At 38.0% G+C, this 24478-nt stretch overlaps 1 protein-coding gene and 1 long non-coding RNA gene across 5 annotated transcripts; one reads left to right on the top strand and one right to left on the bottom strand.

Annotated features, from left to right (window-relative positions):
* Positions 1-50: 50 nt before the first annotated feature.
* Positions 51-3618, top strand: LOC108166254 (uncharacterized). The gene is made up of 2 exons (XR_014087250.1): positions 51-2094; positions 2208-3618. It is a non-coding gene; the product is annotated as an uncharacterized LOC108166254 (long non-coding RNA).
* A 12429-nt stretch (positions 3619-16047) lies between these two features.
* On the bottom strand, positions 16048-23709 carry LOC103463402 (NAD-dependent protein deacylase sirtuin-5, mitochondrial). Of its 4 annotated transcripts, none has more exons than XM_017304215.2 (10): positions 23553-23709; positions 21373-21518; positions 20006-20117; positions 19779-19912; positions 19117-19342; positions 18841-18928; positions 17869-17922; positions 17669-17792; positions 16650-16765; positions 16048-16542 (listed from the first exon to the last, which is right to left on the bottom strand). In XM_017304215.2, the coding sequence occupies exons 3-10, from the start codon at positions 20103-20105 to the stop codon at positions 16470-16472; spliced, it is 915 nt and encodes a 304-aa protein (XP_017159704.1). In that variant the 5' UTR covers positions 20106-20117; positions 21373-21518; positions 23553-23709; the 3' UTR covers positions 16048-16469. The 4 variants fall into 4 exon arrangements, with proteins under 4 accessions (XP_017159704.1, XP_081462323.1, XP_008404941.1 ...); XM_081606197.1 differs by having other exon boundaries at positions 21377-21518; positions 23553-23706; XM_008406719.2 differs by lacking the exon at positions 23553-23709 and having other exon boundaries at positions 21377-21824.
* Between the last annotated feature and the right edge of the window lie 769 nt (positions 23710-24478).

Here is a 24478-nt window from a genome sequence, read left to right as displayed (position 1 = left end):
TATATATATATATATATATATAGTTTCTGATTGACAAAGGGTCAATATATATATATATATGTCCTTTTGTAGCCTTTGCACCATAAAGATGCAGCATAGTCCTCCATCAGCACATACTTTCATGTGTGTCTTCAACCATCAGATCAGACAAAAAGACAATCAAAGCTTTTGAAAATCAATGAACCCTTCATCTCTAGAAGACAGATGCAGTTTCGATGGTCACATATTGACCTTGTTTACCTTTCAACATGTGGTTTAGATTGCTTGGATGTCTGAAGAAATCAATGAGCCACCTCATCGATGCTTCAAGTCAGTCGATGTGAGGCACTCTGGGACTGTTGAAACGAAATATCTCTTCATGCACATGCTCAATTACTATCTGGTCAGTATCCGATATGTTTTTCCTCACCTTCAATCATTATGAAGTGGACTTAAAAAAATCAATAGATCAGAGACAATTTGACATCTAACTGAATGGAGCTAATTACATTTAACTACTCATTTTGAACTAATATGAAATGTATGAAAAAGTCCAAATTTGACCACAAATACATAGTATTTTCAGTTTTGCTGACTCAATTGCTACATAATAAACCTTTTTATGTCCAACAGCCTCAGCTGTAAAAGTTGGAACAAATGTTCACAGTAAAACATTTTACTGCCAAGTAATACATTTTACACTGAAGGTAAGTACACAAAGCCAGAATCCTACTAATGCTAAAAGGCTAATTAAACTGGGAGGAAACTATAAATCAATCAAATAATTAAGACATTTAGTTGAAGAAATTGAAATGAGGCTGCAGACTTTGTTTTACACCTCAACACATCATCATGAAGAATTAACTAATGAAGTTTCATGCAACAAATTTAACAAAGTACTGCCTAGTGCCTAGCATTGATGATGTAGATTCCAGAGTAGTTTTTTCACTAAAACGGGTCCATAATTACAAAAGAAAAAGCACAAGGCTTCTTGCTTTATTCATCGGCATTCTGGATAGCATCTGGGAAAGTCGGAAACCGTTGGCAACAGAAAACCCGAAAACCCAAAAAGTTCCATTCTTGATGACTGATTCTCATCTTCCTTCGATACTCCATCTTGGATTTACCTATTGAACTCGATTTGTCTGATTGGACTTCAACTAGTCAGCGAACAAAAGGAAAAGTTGAGAACGATGACTATGATTTTCTGCACTATTTTTGTAACGGTAGTCTGCCTGAAGTTTTAGCAATGATAGCAGAGGAAATGAATGAAGCCATTTAGTCTGTATTGGCCAAGCATTCAAATATTGAATTAACATTGACAGCCATCTCATTCAGCTTGGCACTTCTCTCTTCATGGTGGGGGGCGTTTGTTTACAGCGCAGGCAATTACTGGTGAGCTTCATAGCATTGAACTGGTGCATTACCTAGTCATACATCCTGTTTTCATAGAAAAATAGTTCAGAAGAAAAAAACATCAAAGACAAACAAAATACAACCAGACATTCTTTTGACAAGCTGCTGAGACCTTCCGTGATCTTTAATATGTTTGGGTTGTTTTCAGATAACTTTTCTCCACATCCCCTTCAAAGCGTCCTCCCTACCTGTGTAGGTGACTATGCCTCGGACAGGTTTCTCTTTAAGTTTTAGATTGGCTTCATTTCTGTGACTACAAAAGTGACAGATGCATATTTTTTGGAGCACCCCTCCCTTCAGGATCCCTGACAATCCCCCCATTGCCATGGCAACAGAGGCAGTAAGTTGTGGCTGATACGCTGCTGAGGTGTTTCCCAATCTGACAGCCCAGCTCTCAGTCTTTGTTGGTATCTCTTTACTTTCGCCTCTCTCTCTCTCTGTCTCACACACATACACACGCATACACACTCTCCTCTTTCGCATGTCAGGTGGATTTTTTTTTTTCTTTTTTGGAGATGATGAGTGTCTGTATCCCTCTTTGGTGCCACAGTGACACAGGCGCCCTGCCCAGCCCTGCTCCCTCATTGTGCTCACTGACATTTTCTCCAAATTGAGGCTCTGACATGACACAAGGGGAAGTGAAGATGACGCTTCAGAGGTGACCAGACCACACAGACCCCTGGCACCTTCACGCAGCAGGTGGGCTCCTACAACAAGATTGGACTTGTCTTGTTCACTCACTTACCATGCACAACAAATAACTCTTTTATTGTTTTTTTTCCTTTGTTTTGTTTTCTTTTTTAAATACACAGCAGTGTAGCTGTACAGTGGCACAATTGGAAGCACTGTTGCCTTGCAGGAAAAAGGTCCTGGATTCAAATTATACAGGACAGGGTACTTGTCAGGTACCTCATCAAGACATCTGTTGTGAATTGATGCTACACCAATAAGCTGAGCTGAATTGTTCTGAATATAGGAGCATTTTTTCTACTTTCCTGTTTTTTTGTTTTGTGTGTGTGTGTGTATTTTGAACAAAATGGATAAAAACAAGCTAAACAGAAGAAAATCTCAAACACAATTACATCTGATGAAATGTAAAACATGCGATTGACATAACCGGTTGTCTCAAGCAATGCGATATGATGACTGTGCCTCTGATTAATCAGCAGAGTTATAACAGTCAGGTGGATTCCTTCACACAGACAGTGTAACTTGGATTTTGTGTGCAGTGTGAGCCAGTTGGCAGGAAGAGAAATGGGAACTGGTCTCTTTAGTGCATTCATGAATAGACGCTCTCCAACAGAGCTAAGGAAGCTACTGTCGCAGCCATGGTGTTGTTTGCATTCATGAATAAACCTGCTTCCTGTCATTCATGCAAACACAATTAGCTCCATGCTTCACCTGTGAGGAACTGAAACAGATGAACACAGAAACCTCCTCTTATATGCATAAATGCTAATGAAACCGCTGCAAACCTCATTAACTATTGTGATCATAATTGTGCTGATACACAAAATCCATTTATCAACTGTATATGTGGAGACAAGTAGAGTTTAAATAAAACTGAGGAATAAAAGTTTGTCATAAAAATAATCTGGCAAAATATATCTTTCATGGTTTTTTGGGGGGGTTTCTTTAAGCATCACATCTTCTGAAAGATTGCATGCTTATTCTGATGCATAGGGTGGGGATTAAAAAGCACAGAAAGAAAATGCATTCAGAAGCAGAATCAAAGTATGTCGTGTGTGTGTGTGTGTGTGTGTGTGTGTGTGTGTGTGTGTGTGTGTGTGTGTGTGTGTGTGTGTGTGTGTGTGTGCGTGTGTGTGTGTGTGTGTGTGCGTGCGCGTGTGTGTGGTTTGGGGCTCTTGCGTTGCAGTGTGCGCGTGGGAGTGTTATTGAGAGATATTTTTAATTCTATATGTCATTGACTCTCGTCTCCCTTCGCAAGAGACATCAGAGGGAAGCTTGAAACATTTCCAATACTGCTATTTAAATTCACACACATCTACTTGTGTGCAGGCGTACACATTTGTGCACATTTGTACAGTTTCAAGAGCCTTTCATATGGAAGCAGTTGCATCTTTTGACGATTGAAAAAAGCCTCCCGGATTGTCTGTGGTTTTTGTGTTGTTTTTTCCAAGTGCTTGTGAGGGATGTTCTACATTCGAATGTGATCCTAGGGTGATGTAATTACAGATCAATTCATCTTTTTTTTTTTTTTTTTTTTTTTACAAAAATCTGTTCACCAAGGTACACCAAAATCCAAAACAATCTGTTCTTCTCCATGCTGAGTAAAATAGAGACTCTTTAGCTCCAGTGACACCACCAAGTCACATTGACCAAATTATACCTAACCTCAAGTTAGAGAATGACAATATTAATTCCCTGTGGAGTAACTGCTGTCGATCTAATGACTTTCTATTATCCTGTTGCTTTTAGGAGTCTGCAAAGTCACTGTGGACTGCAAAGCAGGATTAGGTTTTCTCTCAAGTGGCAGGTAAATTGATTTTGCTCTCACTCGTCTTCACGGTGCAGCCTGTGAAAAGCACAAATGTCTCAATCACATCCCACAGCACATGTATAATGACTTTATGTACCTCCACCCTCAAGTCGAAGATGTGACAATCCTGACAGAGTATATAATTTGCAAAAACATGTTGCTGCTGAAGTACAAGAGATTACAAATGTTCTTGGCCTTCATATTGATGAAAATAAAACAGCTGATGTCTCTTTAGACTCTCTTAACTCTTGCAAGGGAGTAAGGGGAGCTTATGTCAACTTTTTGAGGTTTATTGCTTCTTCAAAAACATACCTGGAATGTTTCTTCAATTTTTTTTTCATGCATGTTTGAGGAATCCTTTATTTGGCTACTTATCTACAGGATGGTCTGAGAAAACAGCTACAACTTCTCTGTTCATCTTTGTCATATCTTCTGGTCACAAACAAAACAAAAAAAATCTGGTATGCACAAAAGGAAAACATAATTCAGTTTAATATGTGGGTCAGAGGTTTTTAGTTATGCTTTTTCTAATATAATAATATATAAGTTTGGAAAGGAGTCTGTACACTTCATATAAATATATAAATTTCATGAAGGTACTTTCCAGAAAGTATTCTGTGGAAGAGCTGGTACTTTGCAGTAAAGGAAATATTCAGCATTGTGTTGGTTGTGTTGTGAAACAGTTTCAGTCCAAAAGGATTAGATTAATGAACAAAATTACAAATAGCCACTACTAGCAGGAGCTTCCTGTGCATTGGCCTAAAGATTGGCTCATATACTTCACTGTCTGTAGCTCCACTCATCAAATATTAAAGAGGTGGTGTGAATTATTGATCCCAATCAATGGCTGCAGATCAGAGCTCACAGTAGAGGAACTAATGTGTGGGCGAACATGGTGCTCCAGATAAACTGCAACTGTACAGTGTGGGCAAAGCACATAACTCTGATCACAATGAAATTAAGCAGATATTTTTATGCTTACATATGTCAGATTATATATATTTATATAAATCAATTTGCACATAAAGTTACATAAAAATCTACAACTTTCTGTCATTTCAGATGCAGTCACAAAACAAATTGGATTAGCAGTGAATATTGAGAAAATGGGTAAAGCCTTACTTTTAATTAAAGCAACTTCTTCAGAATTTTTTTTCCAGAAAGCAATCTATAAATTTAAGCTAAACAATATACAATTAATTTATATTCATTTTAAAGGCAGAATAATATTGAAATAAATAAACTGAGCTCTGTGCTGTGAGCTTCCCTCATTAATAAGATCTATGTGAATCCTAATCATCCTAATCAAAGTTATTCTTAATCTCAGCTCAATCTGAAGATTAAAGGGTTTATTTCAAATATCATATGCTGATGGGGGTTTTTTCCCGTCCCACATGTGCACAGGCAGACAGAGAAAGGCTCACAGGTAGAGCAGCTGTGAACACCACATCTGATTATGTTATTGACACCGGGCAGGAAGCACAAGTGGAAACGTGCCTCAGCTGAGAGCAAAAATACACAGAGGACAAGACTGCTCCATCACGTTCAATGGCATTACCAGTTTACATCGTTGCTGCTTTACTACACTCTAAAAATAAAGCTATTCAGAAACGTGGATCATCCCAATTCGTAAATCACTTTGTTTATTAGAATTGTTAATTCTGCTCGCTGCTTTGCTTTGCCAGCCTTGGTCATGTCTGAGCGCCTCCAAAGCCCCAGGGTCTGTGCTACAACTAATGATTAGCATTTACATAATGAGCTAAATGTTAGCTGCTGCCTCAAAGTGCTGCTCCTCAGCTGAAGGGGGCAAGCTGACCTCCACAGGAGGGAAAAAAAGAAAGAAAAAAAACACATGCGCTAGAAGAAGCAAATACATAATGTACAACATAATGTTCAGGTTTAAGCTGCAGCATTTCCTTTGGGGTATTTTATTTTTAGCTTCATCTTTTGAGGGGATATTTAAAATTGATTTAACAGGACCATGAACAAATCTGAACAAATTCCAAACACGCAAGACCTGATATCGTGCAACAAGGAACAGACTATCCGTTTCTAATTTTTGTACTTAGAATACACCGTCACAACCCATAAAAATAGCACACCATCGGATTTTAAAATACACTAATCGGTGGGTTTTTTTCACTTACATATTTGAATTTGTCAATGCATTTGCTTCTAAACCTACTAGTGAATGTTTCAGAATATCACATAATTATATCAGATATTGTGAAACAGTTAAAACTGCCTAGCATACTCTCGTTCTGTTAAAACATTTGAGCATTGATGTTGTATTCTAGATTATCCACTGAAAGTAACAAGTTACTCTCTCAGAAATATATGGAACTTTTCGGATTTTTAAAGATTTTTTCAGAGAACTTGCGAGTTACTTTTATAGAACGTTAAGCTGACATTGCGCAGCTTTGTCAGGAATTGAATTTTTGCATGTTAATGAAAAAAAAACCATCTGATGCAAAAGCTCTGTGGTTTAATAAAAAGGTTTGTGACATTGCCCAAAATTGATTAGATTTTAAGTTGTTATGATGAAATATGTTTTTCAATTTCATATTTTAGTATTTGAGCTCTGCTAATCACCTGCTATAGATCAGTTATATTTTTAACTCTTGAGGAACTCTGGAGAAAGTAAAAAAAATGTATAAACAATATTCCTGAGGCCGTTTTTTTTACCAAGACGAGATTAAACAGGAATCATTTGAAACCTACAGAACATCAGCCCATGTGAAACGCTGAGTTGGGGACAACTAGTTCTTGCTAGTTTAAACTATAACCTTCTGTGGAAAAAAATTAATGGAACATCAACTTTTCAGTCACTTGGGGATGGGGGGAAAAGAGAAATCTGGATCTTACTAAACCTGTTTTTCAACAATTCATTCATTTTCTACACCCCTTTTCTCATGCAAACGATTTTTCTGTTAGAATTTGTCTTCTGATAGAGACAGCTTGCCTGACTGCCTGGAATACTCATTCGAATCTGCTTGTCACTTCACATCTTTCTTGTCTTTGTCTTTCCTCCACTTTCTTTCACTTTCACTTACCTCTATCCATTCACCTCTTCCTACACATGAAATCACCATATTCGTCATTCTTTACATATCTGGAGATATCTTTTTTATATTCTTTTTCTGAAAAACCAGAGGATAAGTAGGAGTGAGGGGAGGGGAGGAAGGGGCTGAGGTCTAAACCTAAAGACTGGGGTTCTAAATGTAAACAGTGGAACGCAGAGCAGCTTAAGAGGGCTATAAATAGAGCGATGGAGCATGAGAGGAAGCAAGCGAGCAAGAGAGAGAGATAGAGATGGAGAGCGAAAGCTTTGCTTACGGAATAAAAATTGCTCCCGACAGTCGGGGATTAGTGCTTCCCTGGAGGATTTTCACTCCAAAAACCCAATCTGGGGCGATTGGGAAGAGCACCAGCCTCAGTCATCTTAATTCAGTTAAACCCTGCCGAGCACACAGAAATAGCATATATCTATATATGCTTGCACGCAGATATATTCAGCAGGTATAAACACACGCACCATGGCAGAAGGTACAAGAATATTAATAGAAATAGGAATGAAAAAGACAGCACAAACACGCCACTGAGAGCCTGATTACCAGCATATTACTCAGCACCAATCAGTAAAACGCCTGCTGTGTTGTGAATCTTAAAACATGGCTGAAGATGTGCAAATCTTCAATCTTCCTGTTGCTGATGCTGTTTTGTTCAGCAAACAGAAATCAGGGGACAACAGCATTCCTCTGCCAGGGGCGTCAGCTCCAATGTCTAGCCATAGTTTGCTCTTCTCAACTTCTTATCCTCAAACAGTTGGATACTTTGATACTAACAAGCTCTTTGCCTTTTTTTTGTGTCAGGTTATAATTTCTATGTACTATTCTTCACCAAAAACAAGCACCAAAAGTACAAAAGTCACTGAAAGAAGTAGAAAAATGTTTTTTACTGTCAGCTAGCTGAAATATTCAGCTAGCTAAAATATTCTACAATCATGAGATTTGAATTTGAAAAATCTTGCTCTGAGAAAGCTAATTATTAGTTAAACTGAAAATCTCATTTGTAACATCTCAACAGTTTTCTGATGAACTTTTGTGCAACTAGTCCTGAAAGACAGTGGACATATTAGGATTTCTTAAACAATGACAGAATAAAGAATTTTAGAAATGCCTATGCTCACACACGCTAACACATGCTGCTCGTTATTAATGTCGTGGACTGAGTCAAAAATAGGACTAATCTTGACAGTGCAGAAAATGACTTGTGAATGAATTGTAATGTCTAAATTTGATAAATACATGAACAAGGATGCTGCAAAAGAATTCTCAAGCAATACCCAATCCAAGGGGGTCCCAATGCAAAAATTTGAAATGAAATTGACTTTTTTACTTTTTTGGCTCTGTAAATTCACCAAATGCAATGCAAATCATGAGTTGGTCGATTATGCTGTAAAGATGCAGTTTTTATTCTATTTTTTTGCTTTCTGTTCACTCAATTAGAAATCACAGAAAAGTGACTGGTCTGAAAGTTTTCTTCTGTTGTACAAGACCTGCTGGCCTCCTGTGAAAACAATGACAGACATGCTTGCAACAATAAAGTGCTTCCCTGGACTCACGTGTGTTTTGAAAATATTTATTTGAACACAGTTAATTAGGGTGCATAGCAAGTTTTAAGCCAAAACTGCTCCATGAATGCAGACTTGGTAATCATGGTTGATTTTCCCTGACAGGAACAACGCAGTCTGAAGTGACCTGTCAACAGCGGTCACTGACTCCTTGGAAGTGAAGAAAGCATGTGAACTAGAAGCATAAGGAAAGAAATGTCGAGTTGAGAGAAAAAGCACACGGATTCTTAAAGACACAATCACAGTTCGTTCATTTAATCTGAATGTAACTCCATGTTGACGTAATGTCTGACTGAAGACCCTGGAGCATTTCTGGCAATCGTACTTGTTGACTTCAGTCTGAACTTCTGCAGTCACAACACACAGTGTTTTGGAGTCTTATTCAGCGGGCATCTCACAGATTGTGTCATTAAGAAGCAATACTGCCCTAAATTTGCCTAAATTTGTCTTTCCTTTATTTGTATCTGAATGTTTTTTTAACTCAGATATGCATCAAATAAAGTTTTTATTGCAAGATTCCCACTGAAAATGTAGGAAGAACATATGACCCCTTAGGTAAAGGGAAGAAAAACTGAAGCGTGGATTAATTTGGTGATTCAACTTCAGATACCTTACCTGCAGAAGTGAAAGTTTCAAGAAATTGGGAAAGAAAATCTGAATTGACTTAGCGATGTGAGATACTGAAAATTTTGGTATTTATCCAATACCAAGTAAATGCAAAGGTAGTGTCGCTGATACCTATACATTTTAAAATGTCATTGTTGTGGAATAATTTAGTGATGGACTTCAGTTAGTTCATTATGATTATAAAAAAAATAGGTCAATAATTTTAGGCAAATGCATGTTTTTATTAACCAACTATTTTAGAACATAATGCAGCAGTAAATAACACAATTTCCTTATTACCTTCTACTACATACAATTGTTTAAAAAGATAAGAGTCTGGAACTGTAATCTGCAGAAAGCATGGGAAGAAATACAGTTTTTGTTCAATTGCTGACATGATACGGCTATTATATTCAGGCATACTCATATGTCAAGTTTGAAGTATATGTGTTTACATAAATGTATATTTTTGAGTTCCAGTGAAACTTTTTTTTTCCAACTTTCTGAATAGATAATAATAATCAGTGAGATAAAATTGCATCTCTGATGACAAAGTGAAAACCATTCATTTGTAATAGAGAGTACGTTGATATCCTTGATTTCTGCCTGAAAAGCATCTACCAGAGATCTCTGATCTCTGTCACAGCATCACAAATCATAAGGTAACTTTCCACTAACTCATCCTTTGTCTCATGCCAGACCCAGCGACAGCTCATTTACCGAAGCACACCAGTTCAAATGGAACTGAGCTAACTCTGCATGCTTATTTCTTTCTTTCTTTGTTTGATAGTAGGACAGAAAATACTTACCGTAATTTCCGTACTACGTTTCGGAAATGACGTAGTCAGGAACGTAATTTCGGACTGTGCATTTAATCTTCGTCCTTTGAGATACTTTGAACACGGCGTTTTGAAAACGGGTTTCGAATGGCTGGGCTGCTGCATGATGAAGAGGACAGCACAAGTTTAAGAGTGAGACTAAAACGTTATTGAGAGCGACAAACGAAAGAGAGAGAGGGGGGAGGCAATGCGTGAGGCCAGGGACGCATGCGGGAAAGCCATCATCGCACCTGACCCACACGAACACAACAAATTCCCCAATGCCCATCATGCGCGTGGCGCACAAAATTAGCACAAGACACACCTGATCCACAGAAATGCAGATAACATGCGGAAGATGCACATGGCACACAGAAACAGTAACGCTGCACGACACACCTGACACAAGGCCTCGTGCGGGAGTGTGTGTGTGTGTGTGTGTGTGTGTGTGTGTGCGCGCGCAAAGCGCGCGCGCGTACACGCCTACGTAGCCTATTTGTTACAGATTACACTGAATGATAAAACAAAGGAAAACAAAGTCTACTTATTTAAAGTGAACTCTCCTCCTGCCAGTTCACAGGCTCAGGTCCTGTTTCGGTGACATCTAGAGAAGGAGTAGTGAAGTGACAGCATGTGCTTACAAGTATGGTTGACAGTTTTAACAAATGTGTAAGAAAACATGTTCATATGAGGTTAACTCTGACTGGAATAAAATATGTGGTTGTGATTGTTGTGATTTAAACTAACAGAAGAGTAAGGGGACGTGATCAAGTTTATCATGATTAAATGCAACACTTAAGGTGCATAGAATTATTCCCCTTTATGACTTGACTCATTTTTAACAAGATCTTTATAGACATATCCTGGAAACAACTCCTCCTTTGTGAACACTTGTATTGAATAAATACTGCACAGTAAAACCACAGAAGGTCTTGCTTTCGTTTTATTTTCTCCACAGAATGAATGAAGTATACATTTTTTTCTGGGTGTGAATGAAAAATCGATGGCGCTGAAAGCAGCAGGTATATTTGCTGAACATGGGGCGGCCCGTTTGGACTCCAGGCTCAAAGTAAATTCACTTTCACAGTTTGCCAAATGACTAAATAAAACATGATGCTCCAGTTTGCAGGGAAAATATTCTCTAATTGGAATTTCTGTTGGCTTGCAGAGAATTTACACGGAGACAAATTATTCATACGCACACTCATGGACACTGTGCATTTAATCTAGTTAGTCTATTCGGTTAACCTGAGGTGTTTGCATTAGCTTCGTCCTTTGGGACGCTAGAAAATCAGGATCTGCACTGATCAAAATAGCACAAAAAATCCTTGTAGAGTTATTTGCTTTAATAATTGTGTTTTATATCTCTGCAACCTCATTCTTGGTCTATAATTAGTGTGCATCCTATTTTTTCTCCTTTTAATTACCATTTCATCGACAGGAATACAGGAAGTCAAACATGTGTTTCCCGGTGCTAATCCTAAACAAATAGTTATTTATTACTTGCAAATGTTTGTGCAAAATGAAGTATACAAACCTCAGGGAAAACAGATAAACTGTTTCCTTATTTTAAGACCCACAGCCACCCAGAAATACATAAGCCCGTCTCCATTAGAGGTAACATGTGGGCACCCAGCTCATAAAACTGAATTCGAAGAGGGGCTACAGTAGGAAGAAATATAAACATACTGGAGCCGTGGTTGGTGACACAGTGACACTGACGTAGACATTTACCGCAACCTTGATCCGGCCTTGGCCCAGGAGGACAGGATGCTGTAACTCTTCTTTTCACTGCCACACTTGGTCAGCTCCGAGCGATTTTAACCTCTATCTCTGACTGCTTGAAGAACATAGATACAATATTGTGTGATGTCAATTTATTTGGTTTAAAAAATCTAGTTTTTTGGTTAGAATTTAAAGCAGTCTTAGGCATTTTTTTTCTCCAGGCTTTCTTAAAGTCTTTTATAGTTTCTGTGACAAAGCGCATTATTTTGGTTACATGACACCATTTTTTTTTTGGGCTTCATATGAAACACTAAGTGGTCCTTGAGAACATCGGCATCCTGCATGTTTTAGTTCTCCGCCTGGTCTAACCCACTTGGGTGAAATGATGGCTCATTAGAAGGCCTGAGAAGATCATTGATATGCTGAGAAAGGTGTTGCTACCTCCAGGGAGAGAACTAAAACATGCAGGATGCTGGTCCTCGAGGACAGACTTTGGGCACCACTTCACTAATACAATCCTCCTGAAAAACACCACCTCCATAGTGAAACAGGAATTTGGCAGCATCAAGCTATAGGAAGATATTATGTAAATACCTAGTAGATAACTGAGCAAAGTGCCAATTAAAAACAGTGTTGCCTGTTGTTGGGGAAGCTCAATTCCCAAACAAAATTTAAAAAGCGCAGTATGACATATGGTTGCAACTCATTTTAAAGATAACACTTTTCAGATACTGCTGATCTGCTGTAGACAGTTTTTGTTTAGGCTTGGCTCAACCTTTGTCCTCCCCTTGGACTCCTTCTACAGTGTTTTATGCAAGGAGTACACAATGTACTCTGACCATCAGTTGGAAAGACAGTAGGTCAAGAGTTAAACTGGCCCTTAATACCATAAAAACAAAATTACAACCTAAACACACACACACACGCACACACACGTGCAGAGTTAAAAATGGGCTCCAAAGATCAGCCCAACACTTGGCATTACAGTCATTAATGCTCCACACTTTGTTCCAACAACTTATTTGCTAAATCAATTTGACTGTCTAAAACCTTTTTTTTTCCTTCTCGTGGAAACAAGGCCTCAAGACAAAACTTCAAAAATATTCCTTAATCCAGATTTTAAAATGCGCTTGCTTTACAGCAAACCCATAGAAGCGCTTTTGCCTGTTTCCCATGTCCTAAATCAAATTTACCTTGCAGAACTGTTCTTCCAAGTCTAGTTTGTACAAATACACATCTAAGCTGAGCTTTAAATGTAGTGACAGTGCAATTAAACTGGAATTAGAAGTAGCACAACAGAACAGACAAGTACACCCTATGGCTCTTTCAGTTCAGCCACACTTACTTGCACTATGTTGCAAAATTGGGTCAACTTTGCATTATGATGTGAAAGCCTCCCAACCCGACGGTGCTAGCAGCAGTGGCACAAGTGAAATGATAGGAAAATGCATGTGGGTGAAGTTGGAGTTTAAAAGTTCATCCATTTTCTTGCACCCTTGTCCCTCGGTGGGGTCAGGAGGGATGCTGGTGCCTATCTCCAGCTAGCGTACCGGGCGAGAGGCAGGGTACACCCTGGACAGGTCGCCAGTCTGTCGCAGGGCAACACAGAGACACACAAGAATGCACACACACACTCTCACACTTAGGGACAATTTGAAGAGGCCAATTAACCTGACAGTCATGTTTTTGGACTGTGGGAGGAAACCGGAGTACCCAGAGAAAAACCCACGCATGCACAGGGAGAACATGCAAACTCCATGCAGAAAGACCAGGGCCGGGAATTGAACCCAGAATCTTCTTGCTGCAAGGCAGCAGCTCTACCAACTGCGCCACTGTGCAGCCTGAGTTTAAAAGTTGCTCTACAAAATTCATAAACATTTTGCTACATTTACTGCTGCAAACAAGGGCATCTCTTCAAAAATAGTCCACATTAATTTGTAAAGACTCTATGCACACCTGCTTTCTTAATTTGAGATACCAAGCAATATTTTCTAACACCAATGTGGTTTGTTCCCCTCAAGCTGAAGTCAAACAAACCACTTCAGCTTTAACCAGCATCAGGGAAGGGTCTTTAGCAGGTTCAGCAAACTAGTGAACTGTCTTATTCTAAGGATATAGAATAAGCATTTCTATTAAGATGTCCACAAATGAAGACTGAGCTCCAAAATTGCTCAAGTGAGACTTACATCCTTGATTCAGCTCAGCAGTTCACCGCCAAGAGCCTGTCAGCAGAGGTGTTGGAAATTTAATAGCAAGGCGTCTTTTCAACTTTTTAAAATTTTCCAAGTTCAAAAGGACAATTTAAAAAAATGCAAACTCATCTTATTAAGACAAAATCTCATTTCCATATGAAGGTTCAAATGGGGCCTGCTCAACAGAAACTTTTACTGTTTTGCATGTGAAAATGGCTCAGTCACCAGTGCAAATTAGTTTGCTGGACAAACATTCTAAACTGTCTAGGAGTTTGCAAACAAACCATGCAAGGACAGGGAACCTTTGTTACATTTGGAGGAAAAAATGGGGAATCTTGCAACATAGGAATATCTTCTCAGTTATGTTGTTCAGAAGTGACAGTATCATGCTGTGGGGAGGGACTGAAGGAGAGACTGGTGTTCTTTACACAATAGATGACATTAAGAAGATTGAACAATGTTTGGAATTACTGAATCAACATCTCAAGACAACCACCAGAAAGTTCAAGCTTGGGTCACATAGGTCTTCCATGTGAACTATGACCCTAAAAATACAATCAAATTGTGGACAAAAAAAACAATGTTTTGTAGGCAGTACTTAAAAGGTTTGTGCAACAAGGCGGCCTACCAGCTCTGTCAGCAGGAATGACCCAAGATTCCAACTATTATGAGAGATTTGTGGAAGAATACCAAAACATGTCATCCATTTCATAGTTTGAAATGTATGACATCTAAAAATATATATGTAAGCTTCTGAATTTGAAGAAAGTTGAAAAATAAAATTCTGAAGACATTGACCTGAACTGATCTAAAAAGGGAGACGTTAAGTCTGATTTAATGTCAGAGATGAAAACAAGACTCTGTCTTTTTAATCCAAGGTACAGTATTGGTTCATTGTGTTCGGAAGGAGGGATTTTAAAATGTTGGAATGTGAATTATTAAATGCTGTGCAATGATTGATGGAAATGTACTAACAAAGGCAATGTGTTAATAGAAGTAAGACTTTGTTTGTGTATGACCAATGTTATTGTCTGCCTTGCTTTCTTTACTTTTGCACCCTTTTTTTTTTGTCTACGAAAGGCCGTGCTGGGCAGTACATCTCAGATTGGTGTGAAATCGCCGCCTAACAGGCGGGAAATTGGCTCTGTTATTTTTGGAGCGGAGTCATGGGGGACCATCGGACCATCATCCTCTATCTAATGAGCAGGTGATGGAGGCGTAACTTGGGAGGGAGGGAAGGATGATTGGTGTCTAAGACACAGCACTCTGGCAGATGTACAGATGAGACGCAACACAGCACTGAGAGAGGTGGGCAAGTAAAAGCAGAGAAAAAGAAACTAGTGCGAGTTCTAGACGCTACCTTGAGTATCACAATAATGATGAGACAGATCTGGATAACGTCTGTTGTCAGAGCTGGACTCAGCCTGAATTTAGCTTGTGCTCATGTTCATATTGTGAAACTGGAAGTGAACTCTGCGGCATGGTTTGTGCCCACGCACACAAGTGTCACAAATAATCAGATTTTTACTTAGAAACCAAGAATCTGTCTAATACACTCCCCTCAGCACAAATTCAACTCTCGGCAGTAAAATGGAATCATTTCTCGTGGAAGACGTTCAGTTTGCTTAGTCACAAAATACATGCTAATGAAATAAAACGCCACAATTAGTACTTTTGCATCAATTTCACTAATGATAAACAGCGTAGTTTATTAATGAGGTTCCAGCATCCTCATTTTGCAGATGACAGATCAGCTCTGTGGGATGGATCATTTTTGTAAAAATATTTTCCACTATAATTTTCCAGCTGGATTCAGATCCAGAATGCTTGCTAGCTAGGTCACGGAGTTCATCTGCTTCTCTCCATCATCAGCAAAAACATCTTGAAACAGCAATTAAGATGAATCACAACACAAGAACAAAAATGTTTTATGCAATGTACCCTCCTAGCTGCAATAGGTTGTTGTAATATGAACATTGAGCTGTATTTGATATATATCTGTGGAATATATTGCACAATGGTGCATCTTGACTTGGCCACTGTAGAGCTCATGCTCAGATAAAACAAGTTAAAGTAAAGGGAGAGGATCATGGTTAAGTTTTAGCTTGTACTGAAGCATTAAACCTATAGATACTTCTTTTTCAGCTGCTGGTTTACACACGTACACACACGCACACATTGAGTTCAGCAGTTTTTATTAAATATTATTTCTCCTGCCCACCTCAAAATAAAATAAAATAAAATAAAATAAACACAAGAGACATCGTAATCCAAATTTATACACCCATAGCTCGGTCTCTTGTCATCCCAGTCAGCAGTCGCACAACCTCTGGAAGTTAGCAGCAGCTAAACACTGACACCTGCTGTCACAACAGTAGAAGTAACTTCTCTTTTTAATTGCCATTCATTAAAAAAATATCCATTTCACAAGTCAGGCCCCACAGCACAGATACTGAAATCACCGTATTAAAACCCTGCTCAATCGTGAAGATCACTGTACAGTGTGCATACTGTTAACAAGTCTCCCTTTTGTCCTCTTCTCCACGTCCTTCACATCACCGGCACAAGTCTCGCTATTTTGACAAATCACAGCTGTGCTTTCAGTGCGCCTCGCTCTCGTGGCGTGCCAGCGCAGGGGGTAAGGTGTTCCCGCAAGGGCCGTGGAAGTGGAACCTGTAACCAGAAGGAAACATTACCAACAAGACAGGTGTCACTGTGACCGATGTACATGAATGAACATAAAGCGCGAGATTTGTGTCAAGGTCAAAATAAAAACTTGCTTGAAGCGCTCAGTAGCTGGAGTGTTCTCCAAGTTGAATTCAGCGACAGGGACACCTCTGGCTGCCACCTGAGGAGCGAACATGGCTGCTGGATACACGACTGACGAGGTGCCAACCTGCAGGAACAATTAACAGAATGGGCATATGAAAAAAGACTTTTTGGACAACTTTTAAATAGCCTCACAATTTCTTTATTAAGTGGGACCTAAGCATAAAAGATGCATAAAAAGTTTTTTAAATTATGAAAAATATTAGCATTTTTTTTTAATTTTCAAGCTCATTTGCATTTTAAGAAATAGACTATAGATTCATAATTATATTTTGTACTTATTCCATAAAATTGTCTAAGAAGCACTGATAACTCTGGGAACTGAATCTGAAGAAGTATCACAAGAGTAGATGTGAAGAATCCAATTAATTCCGAACAAAATCCAACTTCTCGGAAATATAGTATGTCTAGTCAATTTTATTTGTGTCTCAGTTTCACAATGTGTAAATCTTTTTTTTTTTTTTTTACTTAAGTAAAATTTCACAATTAGGATATTCTCGGGTTTCCAGAAGTAAAATTCCTAACTTTCTAAACCTCTCCACAGGTGATAATATTTAGATGACATTAAAATGCTGAAATTATGCCAGATCTAACAGTAATTTACCAACATTCAATAAACATTAACTAAACTAACATCATGGGTTTTTTTTCCTGGTGATTCAATAATTTGTTGTTTTTGTTGACTTCTTAGTTTCTTTCAGTCTGATTTTTCAATCTCGGATTCGGCAAAAGTGCAAGTGAACATTAAGTAATTGTAAAGCTCTAGAAATGGACTCTGGAGTTTAACATATACTCCAATGTTACACCAGTCCCTTTACGGTTTCCTTAACAACACACAAAAAAATGATGTTGTGCTAAAACTGAGGCTGAATAAGATTTTTTTTTTCTCACTTTAGAAGAGAAGGCTATAAAATGATGTAAAAATGTTTATCAGAAATTATTTAAATGACAAAACATCCCAAACACTTACTATAAGACACAGGTCACAGCTGTCCAAGACTTTCTCTGCCTCAGAGAGAATGTCTGCATCCAGGGTCTCACCAAACCAAACCACAGCCGGTCTCAGAAGGCCGTTACAGCCCCTGCACTCACATCTAAAACAAACACAATTTATATCAAAACTCAGTTGGGAAACTATAGCTGAGGTGCAAGTGTCTGAGTGTGTTGTACCGAGGAAGTTCCTCAACAGGAATCTGGGCGTCGTGAGCATCAGGGTCAGGGGCTCTGAGGAGACAGGTACATGCTACTCAGAATGAGGCTTCATTATGACATTGCGAAAAATCCACATTTAATCATACAAATAAATTATATTACTTATATAATTTAACCATTTTAGACAATATGTAACCAGTTTTCTTCTCCTTTTTAAACTTTTGTCTTCATCACATCTCTACATTAGGCTAATCTGTCAAGGCCAGCGCAGGGGGTAAGGTGTTCCCTTATGGGAACACCTTACAATGTTCTAGAACATTGTTCATTGAACATGAACATTGAACAATGAACAATGAGAACATTGTTCATTGAACATGAACATTGAACAATGAACAATGTTCTAGAACATTGTTCTAGAACAATGTTCTTTGGAACATTGTTCTAGAAGTCTTGTGCTCGACTCAGACTGAGTTTTCTAAAAACTCATGCTGCCGTTTTCTGCTTAACAAAAATAAACTTCCTTCTTCAGCTCTTGTGAACAAGCCAGACTTGTTCACTCGTTCATTCAGTCACGGGTTTTAACATTCAACATGCCAATTTAAGCCTGTGTTGGGGCTCAGACTCCACAGCTACAAAAAGGACCTAAAATAAGTCAACTCTTGTATGAACGGTGGCATCAAAGTTTAATTTTGCAGGTGAGCTGAAACCTTAACAATAAGAAATTGGCTTTCAATCACAGGCATCCATTTTAAATGTCAGATAAGAGACAAAGTGGCTTTTCAGAGTGAGATTTGTTTTGAGTCAAATTTCTCCTTTTCAGTGTGTCATCGGGTGTTATTTAGCTCGCTGACATTCGACCGACTGAGACGGCCTCGTTTTCTCTGGCATTTCAAGCTCAAATGACTGCGATCGATATCTTTTAAAAACACATTTTCACACCGCTTGGGAAAATAGCCGAGATTACCAAACCAGACCAGAATGAGCACTTACCCTCTGCCCTCCAGAGCGGAACAAATGGGGCTCTTGTAATTGGCCTCCTCGTGACCACACATCATGCAGCGTGTTTTAAACAAGTTGCCTGCATTTACGCACAGAGAATAAAAGACTAATTAAAACCGGGAAAACAACAGTAAAGCTTCAGGTCACCTATTCAAAGATTTGCAGGAGTCAGCTTGAATTAACCCAGTGTTAACGAGGGCATACATGTGCCTATTAAAACAAACACAGTGGTTAAAAAAAACCCAACAACAATAAAAGACCTCACACCATGGATTTCCAGCAGGTTTTTTGTTCCAGCACGGCGGTGCAGTTCGTCGATGTTCTGCGTGATGACGGTAACTTTTCGGCCCTGTTTGCCAAGACGTTCCTCACACTCCGCTATGGCCTGGTGGGCAGGGTTGGGGTTCTTGGTAAGCATAACTTCTCGACGGTAGTGGTAGAACTCCCAAACTCGAGAGGGATTGTGGGCGAAGGCCGTTGGAGTGGCCAATTCCTGAAATTTGGCCAAAAAAACAACAGTGCAGTTCTTTAAATGGCCTTAGATTAAAACCGAACACTATCAAACTTCTGAGTTAAACAATTACAGTTCCCCTCAAAATAGATCTAATAAGTTAATATATTTCTGAACCACTGGAAATGTATTGATTTCATAACATACACATTCATTTTTTATCATTATTATTATTCTAAGCACACCGACATGGTTAAATGAGAACTAGGACTACAAATAAAAAAACTGAAAGACCTTCAAAAAGCCTGGAAAGCTATTGATTGAAAAAAGCTGATGACAAGTCAAAAAACATAGGACAGATGATCATCCAACACTCCTAAAACTAAATAATCCAGAATAAAGAGTTAAAAGTCACCCCTTGATTTAGGGCTCTAGAAGTAGAAGTTGTCTGTCCTAGACAAAACCAGTAGATGCACACCTGTGCTTGCCATTTTCTCCAGTACCCTCCTGCTCCTCTGAATGTTGGAACTCCACTCTCAGCACTCACTCCTGCTCCTGTGATGACGGCAATGTTGTTGGATTTGGAGAAAATCTCCCTGAACGCTGCCAGGTCTGAACATAGACAGAAGACGACACACTATATTAAAAAAAAAGAGAGATAGATACTTCAAATAAAAATAATAAAATATATTCCACTGGGTTTACCTGAACTGGGTCTTGCCATGACCTGGATTCCCCACGTCTTTCTCAGCTGGGCATACAGGTGAGTGTTTATGGCTCCACAGGTGAAACGGTGTACAATCATCAGGTTTCAGAACTAGTTGGAAAGAAACACAATACAATATTCACTGCCTAAGTATGACGGTCCTGTGCTCATTCCACACTCGGGGTCTTTTTGTGTGGAATATGACCCCCACATTCGTAAAAGCCTTAAGAGTAGCAGTCCCAACTGTTTCTCTGGGGTTTAAGAAGGGCTAAGAGAAATGATTTTGTAGCACATAAAAACTAACATTTAAAGGGACACAATTAGCAACAAAAGGGCCAGCATGGCGCTTGTTAATGCCGACAAATGTAAATATTTTATCAGTTAACATATTTTGAACAGCCTAAAAACATATTACTCCAATTCAAAAAATCTAATTGCATTCCAAATAGAGTAGATTTCTTTGCTAACCCGCCATACTTAGCACTGCATTTTTTTTTTCTTTTTAATCAAAAAATATATTTTTAAAATGTATGCTGGAATCTGTTGTAGGCTTGATTACATTTCATAAAAGCGCATATTAAAAAGTGCATTATTTATCAGTAGAGAACATGTCACAGAGGGATAGGGGAAACCCAGAAGCAGAAACCAGCTTAAATTCTACTTCTGGAATGTGCTTGTTCCACAGGAAGATTGTTGGACAATCGTCTTTTTTTCCTTTTGTGTGCCAAAAGAGGAACAAAAGAAATGTTCCTCTTTTGGATAAATACAATCTAAATCCATGTACCGTCATGGCAAAATGTCTGTCAATTGTTTATTAGTAAAAAGGTAATGAGTTCGAAAGAAACTTTGTGATCAGAATCTTGAAACGAGAAAGAAAAAAAATCTAGGTAAACATCTCCAGAAGTACAAAATAATAATTTGAAACGTCTTAACCCGAATGATAGCCTCTTATGACACTTTTAGATCCCATACATTAAGGTAAAAATAATGTCAATTATTTCTGTTTGATTTTCATGGTTACAATGCTTTCTTCTGTCCGTCTTTGATATGTTTATTAAAATAAACATATAATTTCCGATGAAGAGTTGTTCATCATCTCGGAAATGCATTTTTTTCCCCTAACACACAACAGCAATATATTCAAAATTGTTGCGATTCCGAGTGTAATACTTCTATTTTCTAACTACTAAATGCAACACAGACCTGTGCTAGCTAAGCTAACAACCTTGGAGTTGCACGAGAACAAACATCCGTAACCAAGGAAACCACTAGCAGTCAAACTTTTACCGTAGGAAAGCGGGCTGAATCTAGGCTTTTGGTGATAAAATATGTCTTTTTATCTGACGTGGATTTTACAGTTACTGACCTACCTCTCAGACCAAAACCAGGACAACCAGTCGTTTCAAACAGGAAGTCGATGCTTTTTTTCCTTAGACATAATATAAGAGTAGAACCCGCTCTGGCTGCTCCGGCGCAGGAAATACGGCGGCCATCTTGGAGCGGTCGTCCCTCCTATTTTGCACAACCAAAACAGCAGAAGATGCTTCAGCACTGTGTGTTATTGTTGATCGACGGTCTATTGACGGCTCAAACTGCACCATAATCATTAAATAAAACTACAGAACGACTCGGAAGAAACACCAAAACGGTTACACGTAGCACTCAATTATGAGCTGAACCAAGACCAGATAGTCACAGTCAGGTAAATTTAAAACCCTGTTTTTGAGCAGGTGAGAGTTTTAGAATTACAAATGAATGGAACCCAATACAAAGCAAAGAAACATAAAATGAATAAATGTGATCAATAAGGCATGAGCATAATGCTGATATGTCTAAACGTGAAGCCTTTAACAAATTACCTGTAGCATTAGAGAAATAAATAATAAAAAGAAAACAAGAAAAACGTTTTAACCATTCAGTCGTGAATGTTTAAAGTATATTCAATATACTTGTGACAATGTTTTAATAAAGAAGCAATGAATTACATAATTTGATTTCCAACATTATTCTGAGTGCCGAGAACAGGCAGGCATCTTTGATTTAATGTTTATTTCAGCCTCTTCAATAAACTTAAAGTAATAGTACACTTATTTATATTAAAATAAGCCCAAAAAAATTGTTTTATACTTTTAAAAAATATATGCAAAATTGATCTATTTGGGTCAGGGATTTAACGAGTTGGTTTCAATTAATTAATTACGTTTAACCTGGTAATTTTAACACTATTAATTGCTTTTTTTAAAAAACAAAAAACATAATCAAGCTCGACTAGAATGCTGTAGTACCCCGCACTAGTACAGGATACTAAAATAACTGGAGAACTTTTGAAACTATAGATTAGGAGGTTCTAGATGCTTCCCACAATAAATAGAAATAAATCCCACATTTATTTAAGTGTTTAACATATTATTGAACTGTTTAATAATGATACATTAATGTATTTCCAATTTTATTTAAAATATCAGCTAACTCAATATTTATTTCGCGTCTTATTCATGCATTAATTTGTGGCACTTCTGTCCATAGACATGAATATGTTACACTAAATCAACTAGAAGGACATGAATGACCAGCAGATGGTACTATTGCTCTACTTACTCAATGAGCAATTTGAGTCCGTAGTCATCATGTAGGGAAGTAAAACCATAGACATTAATACGAGTGAAACCATAAAACCACACAATTTCATTAACTTCTCGGTAGTGATCACTTTGTAGTTTCTTTTTGCCAAAACAAGAATATGTTTAAAAGCATTGACCAATAGAGAAACTCAGTAAAAATTATAAGGAGCAGATTTGTGTTAGGAAATGTCATATTTGACTGAAAGATTATCTTTGTGGTGGATAGACGTAGCTCTGGATCACGTGGTATTGGTAGTGATTGTAGATCACCTGTTGCTCACCTGGTGACTTCAGTGAGTGCACCATGGATGATGGGGGAAGTCTACTTTTTGCTGACCGCTTTAAGCTTGAATGATTTTCGTCTTTGATCACTGTTGAAACCTGCGGATCCGTTTTTATGCTGCCTTTTGGACACAGATGTCTGTTATTCTCTGCCTTGGATTTTGACAATATTGATGAAAATGAAACCATCTTAAATGCAGCTTGGATTTACGATTTTACAAATCTGCCACGTCAACCCATTCAGCTGCTTGGCGACTTATTGTTTGACAGTTGCTAATCACAACTTTCACTGTTGTGCTTTGCAACAAAATTACCACCAATACATTTATCAGCATTTGGGCTTTCATATGAGTTTATGCATTCTATTTTTAGGCCTACATACCTAAAACCATCCCATAAGAAGTTTGACCGTTGGGTTATTTTAGATGGTGATGATATTTTAGATGATGAAGATGACATTTAGGGTTGTCCATAATTTTCTTGATTTTATGTAAACTCCTTCTTTGCATTATCTTGTCAAGAGGTTCTGTTCAGGTTCTGTCAGGTTATTGTGCGTTTTTAGGTCCATGGCTCTGTTGCAGCCACAGATGATGACATCCTCAACAACAAACTTATAGAAGGTCTGTAGCATCTTTCTACAAACCTTGGAGGGTCTTTACTTCCTCAAGAAGCAAAGATCTTGTAGACAGCTTCACTGTTGACTCTCCAGTCCAATCTGTTGTCCAGACAAACACTGAGTTATATTCCCCAACCAGCTCCACTTCTTCTCCAATGATGGAAATAGGGTTTAATCTAACCCTATTTTTCATAAAATCTAAAATGAACTCGTTTGTTTTGTTCACATTCAGGATGAGATGATTGTTTCCACACCATGTCATATTGAATGTGAACAAAACAAAGGAGTTGATTATCAATTTTCACTGTAGTGAACATAAACACAAGTTACTTAGCCGCGTCACATGTAAGCACAGGGTCATGGCATCATGAATTGTATAAGTCTTCCGAGTCAAAATTGTCAATCGGTTCTTACAATATGGTTTCCGACATGGTTTAAATTTGATTGTAATTAATTATAAGACTGATCTTAGATTTGTTTATTACTAAATACTTCATCTTTGGTTTAACTCTCTAAATCAAACCATCTCTAGTAATAATTCAATTCCTATACCGGTGTTCTATAAATGTTGCATCATTTGCAAATAAAGTCAATTGTAGACTATTTGACACCTTACATGTATAATTTATGTATATCCTTAAAAAAGCTCCCTTGTTGTCATAGAGCTGGATGTGTTTGGTTTAAACTTCTGCTGATAAAATCTTCATGATTTCTTCTAGTAATTTAAAGCAATTTAAATCGTCAATCTTCCTGAAATGGTCCAGATTTCCAAAATACAGCTAAACAGACCTTAACATCTATACATTTCAGGAAGCACAATTGTTCATATTATTATTATTATTATTATTATTATTATTATTATTATTATTAGTAGTAGTAGTAGTAGTAGTAGTAGTAGTAGTAGTAGTAGTAGTAGTAGTACTACTACTACTAATAGTAGTAGCAGTAGTGGC

Source organism: Poecilia reticulata, chromosome 4 (assembly GCF_904066995.2).
Source record: "Poecilia reticulata chromosome 4, P_reticulata-male-v2, whole genome shotgun sequence".
Lineage (NCBI taxonomy): Eukaryota > Metazoa > Chordata > Actinopteri > Cyprinodontiformes > Poeciliidae > Poecilia > Poecilia reticulata.
The sequence above is the reverse complement of the archived record's forward strand: the minus strand, read 5'-3'. Positions and strand labels throughout refer to the sequence as shown.